General features: G+C 36.7%; 1 protein-coding gene across 1 annotated transcript in view; it reads right to left on the reverse strand.

The window, feature by feature from the left end:
- The window catches only part of WDR35 (WD repeat domain 35), a 59,420-nt gene that overhangs the window by 35,191 nt on the left and 7,259 nt on the right, over positions 1-16,970 (reverse strand). Inside the window, exons 3-10 of the mRNA XM_082851826.1 lie at positions 15,930-16,001; positions 14,784-14,876; positions 13,104-13,232; positions 9,696-9,829; positions 8,655-8,820; positions 8,389-8,534; positions 5,056-5,181; positions 2,036-2,221 (exon numbers count right to left, since the gene is read on the reverse strand). Of these exons, the coding sequence (XP_082707952.1) occupies positions 2,036-2,221; positions 5,056-5,181; positions 8,389-8,534; positions 8,655-8,820; positions 9,696-9,829; positions 13,104-13,232; positions 14,784-14,876; positions 15,930-16,001 (1,052 nt within the window). The remainder of the gene's footprint in view (positions 1-2,035; positions 2,222-5,055; positions 5,182-8,388; positions 8,535-8,654; positions 8,821-9,695; positions 9,830-13,103; positions 13,233-14,783; positions 14,877-15,929; positions 16,002-16,970) is intronic.

Here is a 16,970-nt window from a genome sequence, read left to right on the forward strand (position 1 = left end):
ATTTACCTCCACAAATGTAAGTAACATATTTACAATGCTACTTCTTGTTCTATTTTGTTTCAATTCAGGACATCATATAACCATTACTTTCACCCCTCCTTCCCAGCCTCCCATTACACAGGAGCACACTCCCATCACTTCATCTTTCCACTACAGTCTTGTTAAATCAGAATTTAAGTTTTAAAATGTTATTATAGTTCAATTTTTAAACAATTTTAATTTTTTTAAAAATCTAGTGAATACATCATTTTGACTCTAAATGCTATTCAGTGAAGCTGAGGCAAGTATAACATGATTTTCAAGTTTTCCTTTCAAGCATGTTTTAAAGCTTCCCCTGGCGTGGATAATTGCCTTTATTTTTTTCTCTTTGCTTAGTTTTCTCTGTGTTTATTACTAACTCAAGTCCCCAGTTGTCTCTCAGTTATCTATGTGTCCCCTCAGGAGGTCAACCACATTAACTATTCTACTAATTTCATCTTGAATTTCTTTTGGAGCCACCTGGGCTGCTCTCATTTGATGACTCACTCCCTAGGCGTGTGCACAACTGCCAGCTGGTACCACTCCACGCCACTGTTGTCAGGTTACCTGGTTTCTTCCTCTTTCTTAGTTTATTCTTCGTTTTGGTAAACCATATCCCAAAGTAACCTCCTAAGTTAAGAAAGCTCAGAAGGTAAATTTTTGGTGATCTCATACATCTAAAAATGTCTTTATTCTACCCTCATATTTAATGAGTAGTTTTGCTTAAGGTATGGAATTCAAGGTGGGAAATCATTTTCCCTCAGAATTCTGAAAGCAATTCTCCAAAGTATTGAGGTTGACAAGTCAAATGCCATTATGATACCTGATCCCATGAAATCTGTTCTGGAACCAAGTGGGAAATGAAGACTGCGGTAACATTAATCTAACTGCCCTGTTTTCAGCAAGAGTTCCACCACCGTTCCCTGTGCTTGGTGCCCTTCAGTGCAGGGACTCTGTATCCTCTCTGGAGGGTAAACCAGTCTCCCTCGTGGTTAGAAGGGCAGCTGCCCACAGGCTCAGTAGTGGGAGGGGATCTAGAAATCTGCTCCTTTATATGACCCTTTTTCTTTTTCCCAAAGTATTCTCCTGCCTGCATAATCTCTGGTACTTCCAAATCCCTTTTCTGTTCAATTCTTTCTCCTACCAGGTACCACCACCAAGTCCCGTGTTTCTGGGATTCTGTGATGTAAACTCGTTGCTTCTTTCCTTTCTCCACTGATGGCTGAGGGTTCCATCTTCTTGGGTCTGCTAAGGTAATTACCACTAACCTCCCTACTCTCTAAACTCCAAAATTATGTTGCTTTTTCCTCTCCCTTTCTGATCCCTATGGGCTTATAGCTTTTTAAAAAATACCTTTCCTGTTGTTTCAGTCAGTTCCAGGAGAGAACAGAGCCAAATGTGGCTGTTCAATGGCCACCTTAAACTAAAAATTCTATACTTTTTAACGGGATGAAATAATTTATAACACAGCCAAAGACATTGGTAGTCCTTTCTTGAAAAATTTGCATACTTCTGCAAATATTTAAATTGTTAGCAGACTTTTTTAAAGGGCATTATTTATTTATTGTATGTTATGAGACACTGTCTTTTAAAGTAATATAAGTCCACATAAAAGTACATTTCTGAATGTCAAAGCTACCCAAATTGTTATAAATGGCCATTGTTACATAATTTCTTGAGCATTTGTACTAGACATCTGGTTATTCATTTCTACTTATGGAATTTTAAATTGGAAAAGAATTGTGGTATTTTAAATATATTTCAGAGACAAAAAGCTTCAGTACAGGTCAATATAAACTGCCAATGGATTAACTAATTGGAGAAAAAAATCAGGGGACACAGAACCAATGGAGTCATATAACTTTCCAAACAGAGGTCTAGACAGACATGGCCAATAGACCCAATACTTTGCTGTACCTGCCAGTACAGAGGCCATGCTTGAGAAGACAGAGAACTATAGCCCAATTCTGCCAAGTAGTTAACCCTTCTAAGTTTTAAGATATCAAGGAACACCTACCTGAGGATGATTTTCATCAGCTTTTGTAGCCAAAATGCAGAAATCTCCACAAGTAGTAATAGAAATGAGACTCTTCACATACTTAACATATTTCTCGTTGTTTTTTGTATCCCAAAATATAACACAGTACTCTGGACGATCAGGTCTGGTATAAGCATAAACTACAGTGTTTGAGCAATAACCCCACTAGGAAGAAAGGAAGAAGGAAAGGGAGGGAACAGAAGGAGGGAGGGAAGAGAGAGACAGGAAGGAAGGAAGCAAGGAAGGAAGGAAGGGAGGGAGGGAGGAAGTAAGTTAGGAAGGAAGGAAGGGAGAAAGAAAGAAAGAAAGAAAGGAAGGAAGGAAGGAAGGAAGGAAGAGAGAGAGAAAGAAAGAGAGAAAGAAAAAGCAAGCAATTAACATTGGGAAAGTCACATTATTATATTTTTCCCCTAGAAATACTGCAGATACGTGGTTTATCGGTGCTGACAAAATAAATTCTTTAGAAATGGAAGAGAGAAGGACTGAATATTCAGCTTAATCTCTTTTCTCACTAAAATAACAAATCTAAAAGTAATAAAGACAGTTAAAAAAATGTACCACAAAAATAAATTTGGTTTAACTTTCCTTATTTTAGTTTGTAAGATTTAAGCTTCAGTGGTGAAAATTTCAGATTTTTCAATAGTCAATAACAGTTGCTTGGGGGACAACAGCAAGAGAGATCCCTGCCAAAGTTCAATTCTGAGTCCTGAAGCCAAAATTCAGAAATAGCGGCTTTGCCTTTTTTCTCCCATCCACGTTTTTTTATATTTGTTTTTATCAGAGTAACATATGCACATAGTTTATAGTCAAATAATTCTACATGGCTTATTTAACACAAAAACAAAATGCAGGAGCCCCCTGCCTAATTCCTCCTTGGGGTAGCCATTTACAACTATTTTAGCTGTAACTGTTTTGGTATTGATTTCCATATCACATGTGGATTGATTACAGAACTTAGAGCTTTCCCTCTCCCAACAAATTTATACGTAATTTTGAATAAATCAATATTCAGCGTCTACATTATTAACACTGTGTTTACTCTTCTTTTTTGCGGGGGGGAGGGGCCGTGCTGTGGGGCATGTGAGATCCCAGTTCCCCGACCAGGGATCGAACCCATGCCCTGCCACAGTGGAAGCAGAGTCCCAACCACTGGACCACCAGGGAAGTCTCCAGTGTTTACTATTCAAAGTAATATGGTGATTGCTTTCTAAAATAAACTTTTTAACCCTAAAATAATTTTAGATTTATACAAAAGTTGCAAAACTAATACAGTGTACCCTAACCCTTTACTCATTTTCCCCTGTTGTTAACATCTTACATTACCACAGTACATTTGTCACAACTAAGAAACCAACACTGATACATTACTATTAACAGAACTCCAAACTCAATTTGGACTTCATTCGCTTTTCCCTAATGTCCTTTTTCTAATCCAGAATCCCCTTGGGAACACATTATTATATTTAGTCGTCATGTCTCCTTAGGCTCCTCTGGGCTATGATGGTTTCTCAGTCTCTCCAGGTTTTTGATGATATTGACAGTGTTGAGGAGTCCTGGTCAGGTAGTATGTAGAATGTGCCTCAATTCATGTTAGTCTGATGGTTTTCTCAGGCTTAGACTGGGGTTACCAGTTTTTAGGAAGATCACCCCACAGGTGAAGACCTCTTCTCATCACATCACATCAGGGGGTAGTGATAGCCATGTGACGTCACTGATGATGCTAACCTCGATCGCCTGGACAAGGTGGTGTTCTCCAGGTTTCTCCACTGTAAAGTCACTTTCTTTTTTCCCCCTTTTTTTCCATACTCCACTCTTTGGAAGTAAGTCACTAAATGCAGCCCACACTCAAGTTGGGGGAACGAGGTAGGGGACTTTGCTCCACCTGCTGGCAGGGTGGTGTCTAGTAAATTAGAATACTTCTGTAAGGAAGATTTGTTTCTTCTCCCCCATTTGTTTATTTAAACAATTTATTGATATCAGTTTGTACTCATGGACATTTGTTGTATAATTTGGGTTACAATCCAATGTTACATCATTTATTTTGTTGCTCCAATTGTTCCAGCCTTGGCCACCGTGAGCTCTTTCAGGCTGGCTCCCTTGTCCCTTTGGCGTACCCCATCCTTTTGTTTTTTGAGCACTTCCTTACTTTCTGGCACTATAAGATGCTCCAGGCTTATCTTGCATTTTCCCTGCCCTAGACCTAGAATCAGTCATTTCTCCAAGGTGCTTGACCTTTAAAAATTAGATATATAAGTCTTCTCACAACAACTATCCTTAGTAGTTTACCAGCTCAGTCTCATACTTCACAGCTTGTTATGGGTCAAATGTTAAATTTAAGGTAAAATATTGATTAGTCATTACGCTGCTTAGTCTCATTTTCCCCTTCTGATCCATTCTCCGCCATTCTCTGGCCTGCTCCGTGCCCTGGAGGCTGACTTCTATGAAATCCATTACCAGGACTACCTTGCCTTCTGCTTTCCAGTTGGGCTTGGCCAACAGAAGGCACCAGCAGGTGGTGAGATGGGCTGAATTATTTACTCCCCAAGGCTGTCTCTGCCCAGCCAGCTAGCAGTGGCTGTGCCCCTATGGAGTAGACCCTCTTGTGTAGCCACAGAGCTGGTGGGTTCCAGGAATAATACTTCCTTCTCTTGCTCACTGTTGCTAGTCTCTGGGTGCTTGCTTTGTCATCCCTTTCCGGTCCCCTTAACTCTGCTCATCCCTCTGTAATAAACCCTTCATCAGTCTCTCTTCAATTACTCCTTTGTGCCATCTGTTTCCTGCTGAGACCCTGACACTGTTGGAGTAATTTTACTAATTAAATATAGTATTCCAGGAACATTTACCAGTTCTAAGGCCTTCACACTGAAAAAAGCCTCCTTTCAACTGGTTTATAAAACAATGTGGCTATGAATATATGCAAAAAACACACATTATACTTTCAGCTATAACAAAATTATATCATAAAAAACATTTTTTTTACATTTGCTCTTAATACTCACCTTATAATCGGGTCGAATATTTGCAAAATATATAAAAGAATCAACAGCTAGTGCAATTTTCAGTCCACCTCCTTCCCAAGATAGTGCAGACATCTGCTTTCCAGGAATCTTCAAAGTACCCAGATGCTGAAAAAAGTAATTATATTTAACCTAAAGTATCACAATTAAATAAAATACCACCAATCACTTCACAGAGATCAAAAGTGGTACAAAAATTATTTTATGAAAGGTTGCTACAAACTTCAAATCATTTCCCTTCCAATTTTTATAAGGTAAAGCAAACATATGAGAGGAGAAATTTACAAACTATAGCCAAAGAATTCAGTATCGAATTTCATCAAATCTAAGATGCCAGAGATTTAAATACGCATCTTTATTTTTATGTACAACTTAGGAAAGAAAAACACACTGCTAGCTAAAAATAGGACAACTTTGATTTTAAGATGCATCCCAATTTAGAGTTGTAAAGAATTGTGCTTCTTAGAATCAATGAAATATTGGAGTAATAAACTCAATCCTTAAAGTCTTTCCTCTCGTTCAGGCCCCATCCCACCCCCAACAGCCAACCAGATGCCAAACGTTTTGCTTTCACTCCTTTCTATCCTCCACTACAACTGCCTTCTTTCTTGACTGAACTATGGTGACAGCCTCCTAACTGCAATTTTTCCCTTTTGTCTCTTTTCTCATTCCTGCCCTTCCAATTCAATCTCCACTCTACTGCCATGATTATCATTCTAGAAGACATATCTAATCATGTCCTACTCTGCTTTTAAAAAATGTTTAATAATTTTTAAAAATCAATAGCTCCCCACCAGTACATTCTCTAGAATAGTATACAGTGACTTTCCCCACTTGCCCAAAACTCTGTGGCTCAACACCTTACGAGTTAGCTGGAATTACTGTGTTCTCCTCATGAGGGAATTACTGTGCCTCCATTCCTTTGGCCCATATAATATCTCTTCTGCCTGAAATCCTCCTTTCCTTTTCCCCAAGGCTCCCTCATCCTACTACTCCTTGTCCTGCAGGAGTATTCCTATTCATCCATCAAGAAACAACTTAAATATTACTTCCTGCCTTCTTCCCTTCCTCCACGGTTCCAGAGAATTTAGACAATGAGCTACTTGAGAGCGCTAACTTTATCATATTCACATTTATTACCCTATCCCTTAATAGATTCCTTGGTAAACAAGTACTCAAAAAAATATCAAGTAAATAAATGTATCATGCCTTCAAGTGAATTTCTTCATATACTAACAGTATATTTAATGGCTAAATTAGCAAATGAATAAATGAATACAAAGACTTTTTTAATGTGGACAAAGAAAGAAAACATTTTTTTTAAGAAAACATTTTTAATCTATGTTTATTTGACAAAACAGTATAATCCCAAGAATTTTAATAAATTATACTGGTATCCCTCGTTCTTAAGCAGATATGCTCTAAAATCAAATTTAATATATTAAACTCCACTTTGCCAGGGAAACCAATGGGGAAAAAAAAAAGTTGTAACCTAGGAGGGTCCACTCTATCTGTCCTGCTGCCTGTACGAAACCAGAAAGAAAAAGCAGGGTCTCACAACATCACTCTTGGTACTGACAACCCATACTAGGAGGAGAATAAGGCCATCTTCTAACTCTGAGAAACACGCCAGGCGATGGCAGCAGCGGGGAAAGAACACTGTAGACATGTCCCCAGAGTTACCTCCTTTGATTTTTACAACATTGCCATGAGATGTTACCTTTATTTCAGGAAATACGTTAACCGAGTCTCAGAGGTTAAATAACTTCTCTAAGTGAAACCACACTGTAGAAACGGAATTCAAAGCCAAAGCCAGGTCAACCAGACTACAAACCCCACGCTCTGTCATCCCCTCCCATGGCTAAGACCACACTGAGAAAACTTGAAGACCCCAGCCCTCAGAACCAAAAGTAAATTCTTCCCTGAGGTTTCCTTAAGTTTCAATCTTTAGTTAATTTCTTCCCAAGTTCTTTCTAATAACATAGATCCAAAAATAAATACCCCATATATTCACTCATTCAAAAAATACTATGACTAAATATCCTGAGGACCTATGCTAGATACCTTTGATTACAACTATACCAAAAACCACTTACAGTTTTCAATTTAACACATAACAGTTGATTTGCAAGATAAAGCAAATAGGCCTTTGAATGCATGTTTTTATACTTGGAGAAGACTGAACTAACAAAAATAAGCTGATAAGATAATATAATGATAAATAAGCCAATGGCGACAAACAAAAATAACGAATAAAGAACATGAATTTAAAAGAAAGCTATAAACATTGAGATAACTAGAATTCAAATTTTTAATTATTTAGGAATCTTGAGAACTATACTTTTGTTTTTTCTTAGCTTTTACATCTACCAGAAATATTATTAGTTGACAAAGTACAGAGACTACATACTCTCCAGAGCACATTCTGCTGGGTAACTTTCAGCATCAGCTGACACCATTACTTACCCTAACAGAATTTATTAAAATATATTAAAAAGTATTAACATAGTGAAACTGGTATAGGTTTTTGTGTAGCCAAAAATAAATATTATTGAAGTCTAAGGTGAATTTATAAAAACCAACAGGATACTCAAAAGAGACTGAATATAGTCTAAAGTAAGAAAATAAAATAGGTAAAAATTATTAAGCTTAGTTACTAATAAGTTCTCATTTTCTAAATTTTTAAAATGCACAACATGTTAATTCTCCTATTTTATATTTTCCACTGCTGCTTCAAGAAAATTCTCTTCAAAAATTAAATTTATTAATAATACTATTGAGAAGGATACCATATGTTATTTATGAAAAAATGTTTATATTTTAATGTAGCATCACCTAAGATGAATTATAAAGAGATTTTCTTAAAATAATCTATTATTCTACAACAAATTGAAACAATTAGAAGTTTGGGAAAAGGACAGATAGCACATTTAATTTATCATATTAAAACCCCCCCAGATTAATCTGAAACAGCTAAATTACACTAAAAACAACTCAAAAATCAGCTGTAAAGAGATGCATATTCAGATCACAGAGAAAATACTCTCAATAACTACTCCCTAATGATTTCTTATATGAAACATCTGGTTTTCTAAATGTAAAGATTATAAAATAAATTCCACGATAAAATGAAGGCTTATAATATAAGGATATTATTCAAAGACATACACCTGATAGTTCATCATTTTTACTTAAAATGTCTGTTTTAAAAAATGTGACAAGTTTATACCCCCTTCCTCCATTCTTCTTTCCCCTACCTTATTCACTGCATATTTAAATGGAAAGAAAGAAAGACAAAACCTTGAATACATTTACCTCACCAAATGGAGTGTAAAATTGCACAGTGTTTACATCTTTGTCCTGGGTGATGGCCTTCTGGGAGCCTGCCACAGCTAACACGCTGCCAGTGTGGTTCCACTGGATACTTACTACATACATGCCACTATCAATTAAAACAGGATCTAGTCAACAAAAAGAAAGCAACTGTGGTAAAATATTTAGTCTAGAGAACTTTATAATCTTAAGAATAATTTTAAAATATTTTTTTAATTCTCCACATTAAAGAAAGAAAAATTACATACTTTGGTCATTCTCATGTCTCATTATTTGGCATCTGCCATTGTCAAAACAAATCGCAAGGCAGGGGCAGTGTGGCTCCACATAGCCTTCTGTGCCATGGTACCAGTGAATTCCAGCGATACTGACTGCTCCAGTGACATTCACCAAACAATTCAGTTTCATTTTCATCTAAATAAAATCAGTTAGTTAGTATTGTATATTTTAAAACAGGGATTAGTATGAGCAGAGTATTATGGAAAGACACTGAAAATAGGATTTAAAAATCTGGTTTTGAATACAAGCTCCATCACTTACTGCTTTACCAACCATGGACAAATCACCTGAGTTTCAGTTTTCCCCATTTGTAAAATGAGGATTTCAAAAAAGCTCATAGAGTTTTTATGAGACTCAAATGATCAAAGGTATACAAAATTACTCTGAAAATAGCAAAGTGTCATGTAAAAGTTGGTTACTATCACTTCCACCAACGAATGGGTTCATGTGACGTCTTAACCCTCACTAAAAATAAAACTGGCCCATAAGTAAGATCAGAGATCTATCATAGCTAGATCTCACAAAGCTAGAGTTTTTCTTGAGATTCTGCTACCTAAGCCTATTCTATTTTGCCTTCTTTCCAGGACCTGATTTTTGTCCCTTACTGTTTAAATCTTCCATCCTTTTTATGATCTAGTACCTTGCTACAAAAATATCTTTGGTATCTCATGTCACCTTTGACTTCAGGTATTTGAAGACACAAAGATCAAACTGCACATCATCCTACCCATCATCCCTCAGCTTCAATACACTGAAGCCTTGTATTGAAAAGCCTTGTCCTTCCCAGCTACCAGGAAATCAGAACTAAGAGCATTAATTTACCTTGAAGCAACCCAGAAGGTTTTTTTTAATAAAATGAATTTTTAGACAACTGGAAAAAAAACCCTGAATTGAAGACTTTCTTGATTACGCAAACTATCATAATAAATGAATGTGTATACATATATGAATGATATATAAAATAATCATACAAAGTTGTGTAAATAAAAGTAAGGAATATATGTACTTACTATAAAATTCCCTTGATTATCATAAATGTGTATTTCTCCATTTGCCATTCCAAAAAGTAAGATTTTACTATCTGCAGACCATGCTACATGACATAACTGTATACCCTTCAGGTCTTTTCCCCAAATGCGATTCCCTAAAACAAACATAAAACATAATTATTTCCTTAAAAGTTCAAGGTCATGATTCTCTAACAACTGTTCTAGAAATCTCTGTTTCCCTAAAGAGCTCTCACATTCTTCACAGTATTCATGCATTTGTTCAATTTATTCAGTCATTAAATATTTACTGAGCACCTACTATGTGCCAAACACACACTAAGCATTTGAAATAGCAGCTGTTTCCAACTTTCTCCCTTCTCTTCTAAATTCTCACTCAGGACCTCACTCCCAAATAGCAGATGAATTCATCTTTTACTTTGGAAAGAAAATAAAAGCTTTCAAAAAAGAAATCCCCCATTCCCACTTTCAAACATTCAGAACATAACTGAACCCACACTTATCCTTTCTGCTTTGCCCCCTAATACAAAGGAAGAGGTATGTCCCCAACCAGACACCAATCTAAAGCTAATCCCTCTACCTATTCTCTGATCTAATCCCTTCTGAGCTTTGCAAAGATCTCCCTCTACTGATTATTCACATTTTCTCTCTCTCTCTGTATTTTTTTGGTTTTGGTTTTGGTTTTTTTTTTTGGCCTCGCAGCACGGCTTGTGGGATCTTAGTTCCCCGACCAGGGATTGAATCCAGGCCTGGCAGTGAAAGCACCCGGTCCTAACCACTGGACCGCCAGGGAATTCCCCTTCTCTTTCTCTTTAAACTCTTCTCTCCAGACCCTTTCTTATAAGCATTTAAACATACTCAGGTCTATTCCTCTTCAAAACTACCACCTCAGATAAAAACAAACAAACAAAAAACTCTTCCTTCAACCTTAAGTTCCCTTCTAACTACCGCCCTATTTCTACCATTCCTTTCCCAGCCAAACTTCTTGAAAGAGTTATCCACACTGTAATCTTTGCTCCCTCACCTCGCACTCAACCCTCAACCCAACACAGTCTGGCTTCTGCCCCATAACTCCACTGTGGGGAAGGTGAAACTGCCCTCGTGGAGATCACTGATGGCCTCTTGATAAATCCAATGGATGCTTTTTTCTTTTTCTTTCCTTTTTTTTTAAGTACTTAAATTATTTTATTTCATGTTTTTACTTTTTTATTGGAGTCTAATCGCTTTACAATGTTGTGTTAGTTTCTGCTGTAGAACAAAGTAAATCAGCTATATGTGTACATATGTCCCCTCTCTCTTGAGCCTCCCTCCCACCCCCTCCCTGTCTTTTTTATTGTTTTGACCACCTCTTCCTTCCTTCTTGGTTTCTATGACATCTCCAAGACTTCTACTTTTCAGTATCCTTTATGGAATTCTCTTCTCCTATCCATCCATTATATGTGCTAGTTCTCACTCTACAGATGGCCCCTGGGTTTTTCATCTATTCCAATGGTTTAAATTACCATCCCTATGCTGGTGATTCCCAAAATTATGCCTTCAATCCAGCTATTTCTAAGCTGCAGGCGTATATATCTAACTGTGGTCTAGACATATGTACTTGGATGTCCTATGGGATGACAAAATCAACATGTTGAAAACTGAAATCTCCCCTCAAAACCAGTCTTTTCCCACATCCCTTATTTCAATGAAAGGTACCACCATCCATCCAGTGGCAAAGCTAAGAACCTGGATATCACTCTAGACACTTCCATCCTCTCATCCCCAACCCAATCAATAACAAGGTCCTATCTGTTCTACTACCTAAGTATCTCTAGAATATGTCTACTTACTTCCATCTTCTTTGTCATCACCCTGGTTCAGGCTACCATCCACCACGATCTATCACCTGAATTACCATAGTAATTTCCTAACTGGTACACCTGCCCCCATCTTTCTTACCTTTCTCCTTTCTTCATATTGCAAACATAGAGATGTTCCTAAAGAACAAATCTGACCACATTCTTAAAACCTTTCATTGGACAAAAAACAAAACCAAAAAAAACCTTTCATTGGCTTCCCAATGCTCTTAGAGTTAAGTCCAAACTCCTTGTATAACTTATAATCTGCATGATCTGCCTTCTGCTAATCTTTCTAATTTCATCACATACAGCTCTTCTTCCTTTAGCATTATACTATACTGATTCTCAAAATTGTTTCAATATCCCAAAATGTGGCTAAGTTCAACTCCTCTGGACCTCCTCAAATGCTATCTCTTAGGCCTAGGACATTCTACACACCAACCTTCTTTGTGGCTAATGCCTCAGCACAGATATCATTTCCTTTACGATGCCTTCCCTGGTCCCTCTAAGTCTAGGTTACATAATTCTTCTACATGTTGCTGTCTTTTCCCTGTCTTAGTACCTATCACAACGCATTGTAATTGCTTGGTTACTTATCCATCTCTCCCGATCTAGATCTGGAATATTTTTTTGTTGTATCTAGTGCCTAGAACTACAGCTGCCACTTTGCAGACTCTCAGAAACAGAATTTTTTCATACCAAAAAAAAATTTTTTAATAAATTATTTCTTTAATAGAGAGAACTTCACACTAAAACAAAGGTACAGACTCTCAGAAGGCCCAGTGTTATCTACGAACTAGAATTTTAAAGACATAGGTTTGAAGGCTACAAAACACAACAAACAATGACATGCTCAGTTCTATTAAAAAAAGACTAGATCATTTCACAATATGAAATGAAATAATATTTCATTTCACAATAAAAATACTGAATCATTATGTTGTACACCTGAAACTAATGTTATATGTCAATTTTATCTCAATTTTTAAAAAGTGATAGATCTCTATATACTTTTTTTTTTTTTTTTGCTGTACACGGGCCTCTCACTGTTGTGGCCTCTCCCGTTGTGGAGCACAGGCTCCGGACGTGCAGGCTCAGCGGCCATGGCTCACAGGCCCAGCCGGTCCGCGGCATGTGGGATCTTCCTGGACCGGGACACGAACTCGTGTCTCGAACCCGTGTCCCCTGCATCGGCAGGCGGACTCTCAACCACTGCACCACCAGGGAAGCCCTCTATATACTTTTTGAAACTAAAATCTACATATCTACAATACAGTCTAACAAGTGTAAAGATAAATCATATAATTAGGTAGACATATTTAAAATAACTCTGAGAAATTAATTCACTTTTTTCCAGTCCTACTGTAGAAAAAAAAATTTTAACAGATTTTTTACTTGAATATACTTAAAAATAAGTAATTCTTAAATGTCATCAAATTGTGCAGTAACTATTTTCTCTTTTGATGTTTATTTTTCTGTCAGAATGCTAACATATGATAATTAATTTAAACCTCTAAAGATTAAAAATGTCAGCTAAATCTTGATCTTAGCTCTGGGTGCAAAAATGCATTACCATCCACTGAACCAACTATCACAGCCCCATCCTCGTATACAATGCAGATCTTCTGTCCATCAGCATTCCAGCTCATGCTTCGAACCACTGATTTATTTCTATTGTTGATCATCTCCTCATACCAAGAGCCTGTTTTCACAAAGAAAAACAAATGACAAGTCAAAACTTTCACATCTAATAAATGGTACTTCAGAGTTGAAACATTCCATAAAATACACTGTGGGATAAATAACTGCAAAGCTTTCTACAACCTGAGACATTTAACTATGAAATCTTCAAATCCAACAGAACAAGATGAAAAAAAAACTTGGGCCTTGACTAATAATTGCTTCAAAGATTATCACAGAAAACACAATAAATGCCCATCTTTTTTTTTCTCTCTCTCTCTTTCTTGCTTTCTTTCTTTCTTCCTTCTTTTCTGTCAATTAAAAAACAAAACTTCATTTGCTTCTGAAGGCCGAAACAATTGATTTTTCTCAAAGTCTGACTTTTCCCACTTGAGTACACCTCAGATAATAACCAAGGAAAGAACAAAATAACCACAATTACTTCATTAGTATGCACAAACTCTCCAATGATTAATTATAGGCATATTAAATATAAGCATATTATGTAAAAGCTCTAAAACTGCTTGAAAAAATTTTTAAACCGTTCATATCACATTAGTGATATCACATCACTAATGCTGAGTGACAAAAACGTTCTTGTACATGGGGTTGGAGTGAGATGTGACTTGTCTCAAGGTGTAACCAAATGTGAGGCAAATCACAGGGCTATTCTGTTTTATTTTTGTTTTTTGAAAGGCTTTACTACATTCTGGTACAGGGAATTCTGGTCTGAAGCCAAGCAAGTAATCATGTAACATGGAATAACTAGTCAGAGCAGGGTATTATCCATCAAGACTGAGGCTCAGAGAAGACCTACTTTGGAAAAAGACAAAGTTTAACCTCATATATTTTCACATTCTACTCACTACACACATATACACAGACATAAACTTTAAAAATAAATGAGTTTGTGTACTACAGCATGTTTTAATTAAGAATTTTTAAAAGGTATACATCATAAATGTTTTTAAAACAAAACACATAAACTAAGGTACACTGTTCTTTTAGAGATGATGGCTACAGGCCCCAAGAGAACATGTTTTAGGAGTTAGTTTTCTGGTAATAGTGATGCACCTAAATTAATCCCTCTCTTGTTCTCTCTTGTGGGCAAAAGACACAAATTGTGAGCCAGTAGTCAGAGCCGAGATAAAATCTATCTCCAAGAAGGAAAAGGAAGTTAACTGACTCATTAAAGGAATTAATTATTGCCTTTGACACCTTCATAAATGTGTTTTTATCTGCTGAACTAACGCCAGCCACTGACCACAGAGAAACTAATCTTACTGGAAACCTGAAAAAAAGAGCTCTCTCAAGCAGAAACGATTCTGCCAAGAGCCTAAGTTCAGTTTGAAGATAACCAACAGTCACATAATTCACTTTCTTAACGCAAGGTCACCGTTCAAAAGAAGAAAGGTTAAAGGGAGAAGTAGGAAGCCATAAACCCAGAAATATCACCCCTGTGAACTCCTACTGCCAGTTAAAAAGGGTCTATTTCAAAGATGTTATTGCCCCATTCAAATACTGTAATCCAGACTCCAATTTGGGAAAGATTAAATAAGCTCTCCTAAGATACCTTTATATAACATCCAAACAATGATAAGACCATTTTGATCACTGGTAGTCAACTTCTGATATTGTTCATTCCATGTTACAACTTGAACAGAACCTAAAAAATTATAAGACAATTTAGAAACTAAAAAAGAGCTACAATTAATTTCAAATTTATATTTTTATAATAAACACCAAGAGCATGTTAAAATCAATACTGTTCCTGGGCAACAAACAGCAATTAAGAGTCTTTAATATTACTCAGAAATGTTCATAGGATGCAGTTACTATTATCACTCATTTCTACAATAATGCATAATACTAATTTTCATGTTTATTCCTATTTCATGCCAGCTAAGGTACCAATTATGATCAGCTGCAAGAGCTGCCATATATCTGAGGACCGAAACAAATGTAAGTAAGATTTACCCAATTTGCCTGACTCCCCAAGATTATTATGCCCAAAGGACATCATACTAAGTACTTGTTTTGGGGGGGGAGGTGGTATTTGTTTGTCATTAATATGTCCCCTAATCTCTCCCCCTGCACCACACCTTGTTTTCCATTCTAGTAGTAACACACTCTTGAGCAGCTCTTAAACCTCTGGGTTATAGGAACAAATGTGTTTTTTTTAGTTTTTTTAATCCTTAAATACTTTATTGTATATTTCCTAAGAACAAGGACATTCTCTTTCAAAACTATTTTACAAATTAGAAATTTTAACACTGATACAATATTATCTCCAACCCACAGTCCACATTTAAGTTTTATCAATTGTCCAAATAATGTCCTTTATAGATACTTGTTTTTCTCATTTCAAGATCCAGTCTAGGATCATCTAGTACATTCAGTTGTCATGTCTCTTTAGTCTACTTTTATCTGGGACTATAAAACAGACTCTAAAAAAGGATTATATCCTATCCATAGACAGATAACAGTATTTTTAATTTTTAAAATTACAGCTACTTTTTTTCATAACTATTGAAGATGTTACTTAATCATGTAAAAGTTGTTGAATGATTCTAGGCTGTGTTAATTATGGCTAAATAGAAATGATTACTTTAAATATTACCATCATTTAAAATGATGACATTTTTGCATTAAGTAGATGGTTTCTAAATACCTAAAGATAATACTATTCAAATATGATTTAAAAATTTACATGACTCACCACTATGACCTTCAAGAGTCTGATTCATAGAAAGGTTACTAGGGGCTGCAAGACCCCTCAATTTTGCATCATCTAGAACAAAAACAAAAACAAAAAATACTATGGAAAATATATAAAAGTGATAGATTATAAGATTTTGATATTTCTTGCTTTTTTTGAAAGGAGTTCCTATTCCTGGACAATATTAGAAAGTTTTTTTTTTTTTTTTCGGTACACGGGCCTCTCACTGCTGTGGCCTGTCCCGTTGCGGAGCACAGGCTCCTGACGCGCAGGCTCAGCCAGGGCTCACAGGCCCAACCGCTCCGCGGCATGTGGGATCTTCCCGGACCGGGGCACGAACCCGTGTCCCCTGCATTGGCAGGCGGACTCTCAACCACTGCGCCACCAGAGAAGCCCCTAGAAAGATTTTTTTTTAAAGCATGCTTTATCCTGATCTGTTTTTCTCAACATGGACAATAACACCTACCCCCTTGCAAAGATGTTATTCTGGCAAAATAAAGCAAAATGTATAAAAGAACACTGCTTATTCAGTATACTGAATATATTAGTAATTATTATTGCTACTTATTTCTTGCCAAAAGATAACAAATAGAAGTATTTATGACATATAGATTGAGAATTCTAAAGCATAAGAGGGATCAAAACGCAAAGACTTTGGGGCTTCCCTGGTGGTGCAGTGGTTGAGAGTCCACCTGCCGATGCAGGGGACACGGGTTCGTGCCCCAGTCCAGGAAGATCCCACGTGCCGCAGAGCGGCCGGGCCCGTGAGCCATGGCCGCTGAGCCTGTGCGTCCGGAGCCTGGAAACTAGTTTTTACTAGATTTTGCAGAATCTTATATTCATTCATTCGTTCATTCATTCAACAAATATTTATTGAATGTCTACACTCTTCTATGCACTGTGGAAGACTCTGAAAATAAATGATGAACAAAAGCCCTCTGCCCTCAGAGAGCTTGTAGTCTACTAAGGGGACAGATATTAAATACACACACACCCACAAAAATATATATGCATATATATAAAATTATAAACTGGGGAAGT

The sequence above is a fragment of the Leucopleurus acutus genome, assembly GCF_964270905.1.
Source record: "Leucopleurus acutus genome assembly, chromosome: 12".
Lineage (NCBI taxonomy): Eukaryota > Metazoa > Chordata > Mammalia > Artiodactyla > Delphinidae > Leucopleurus > Leucopleurus acutus.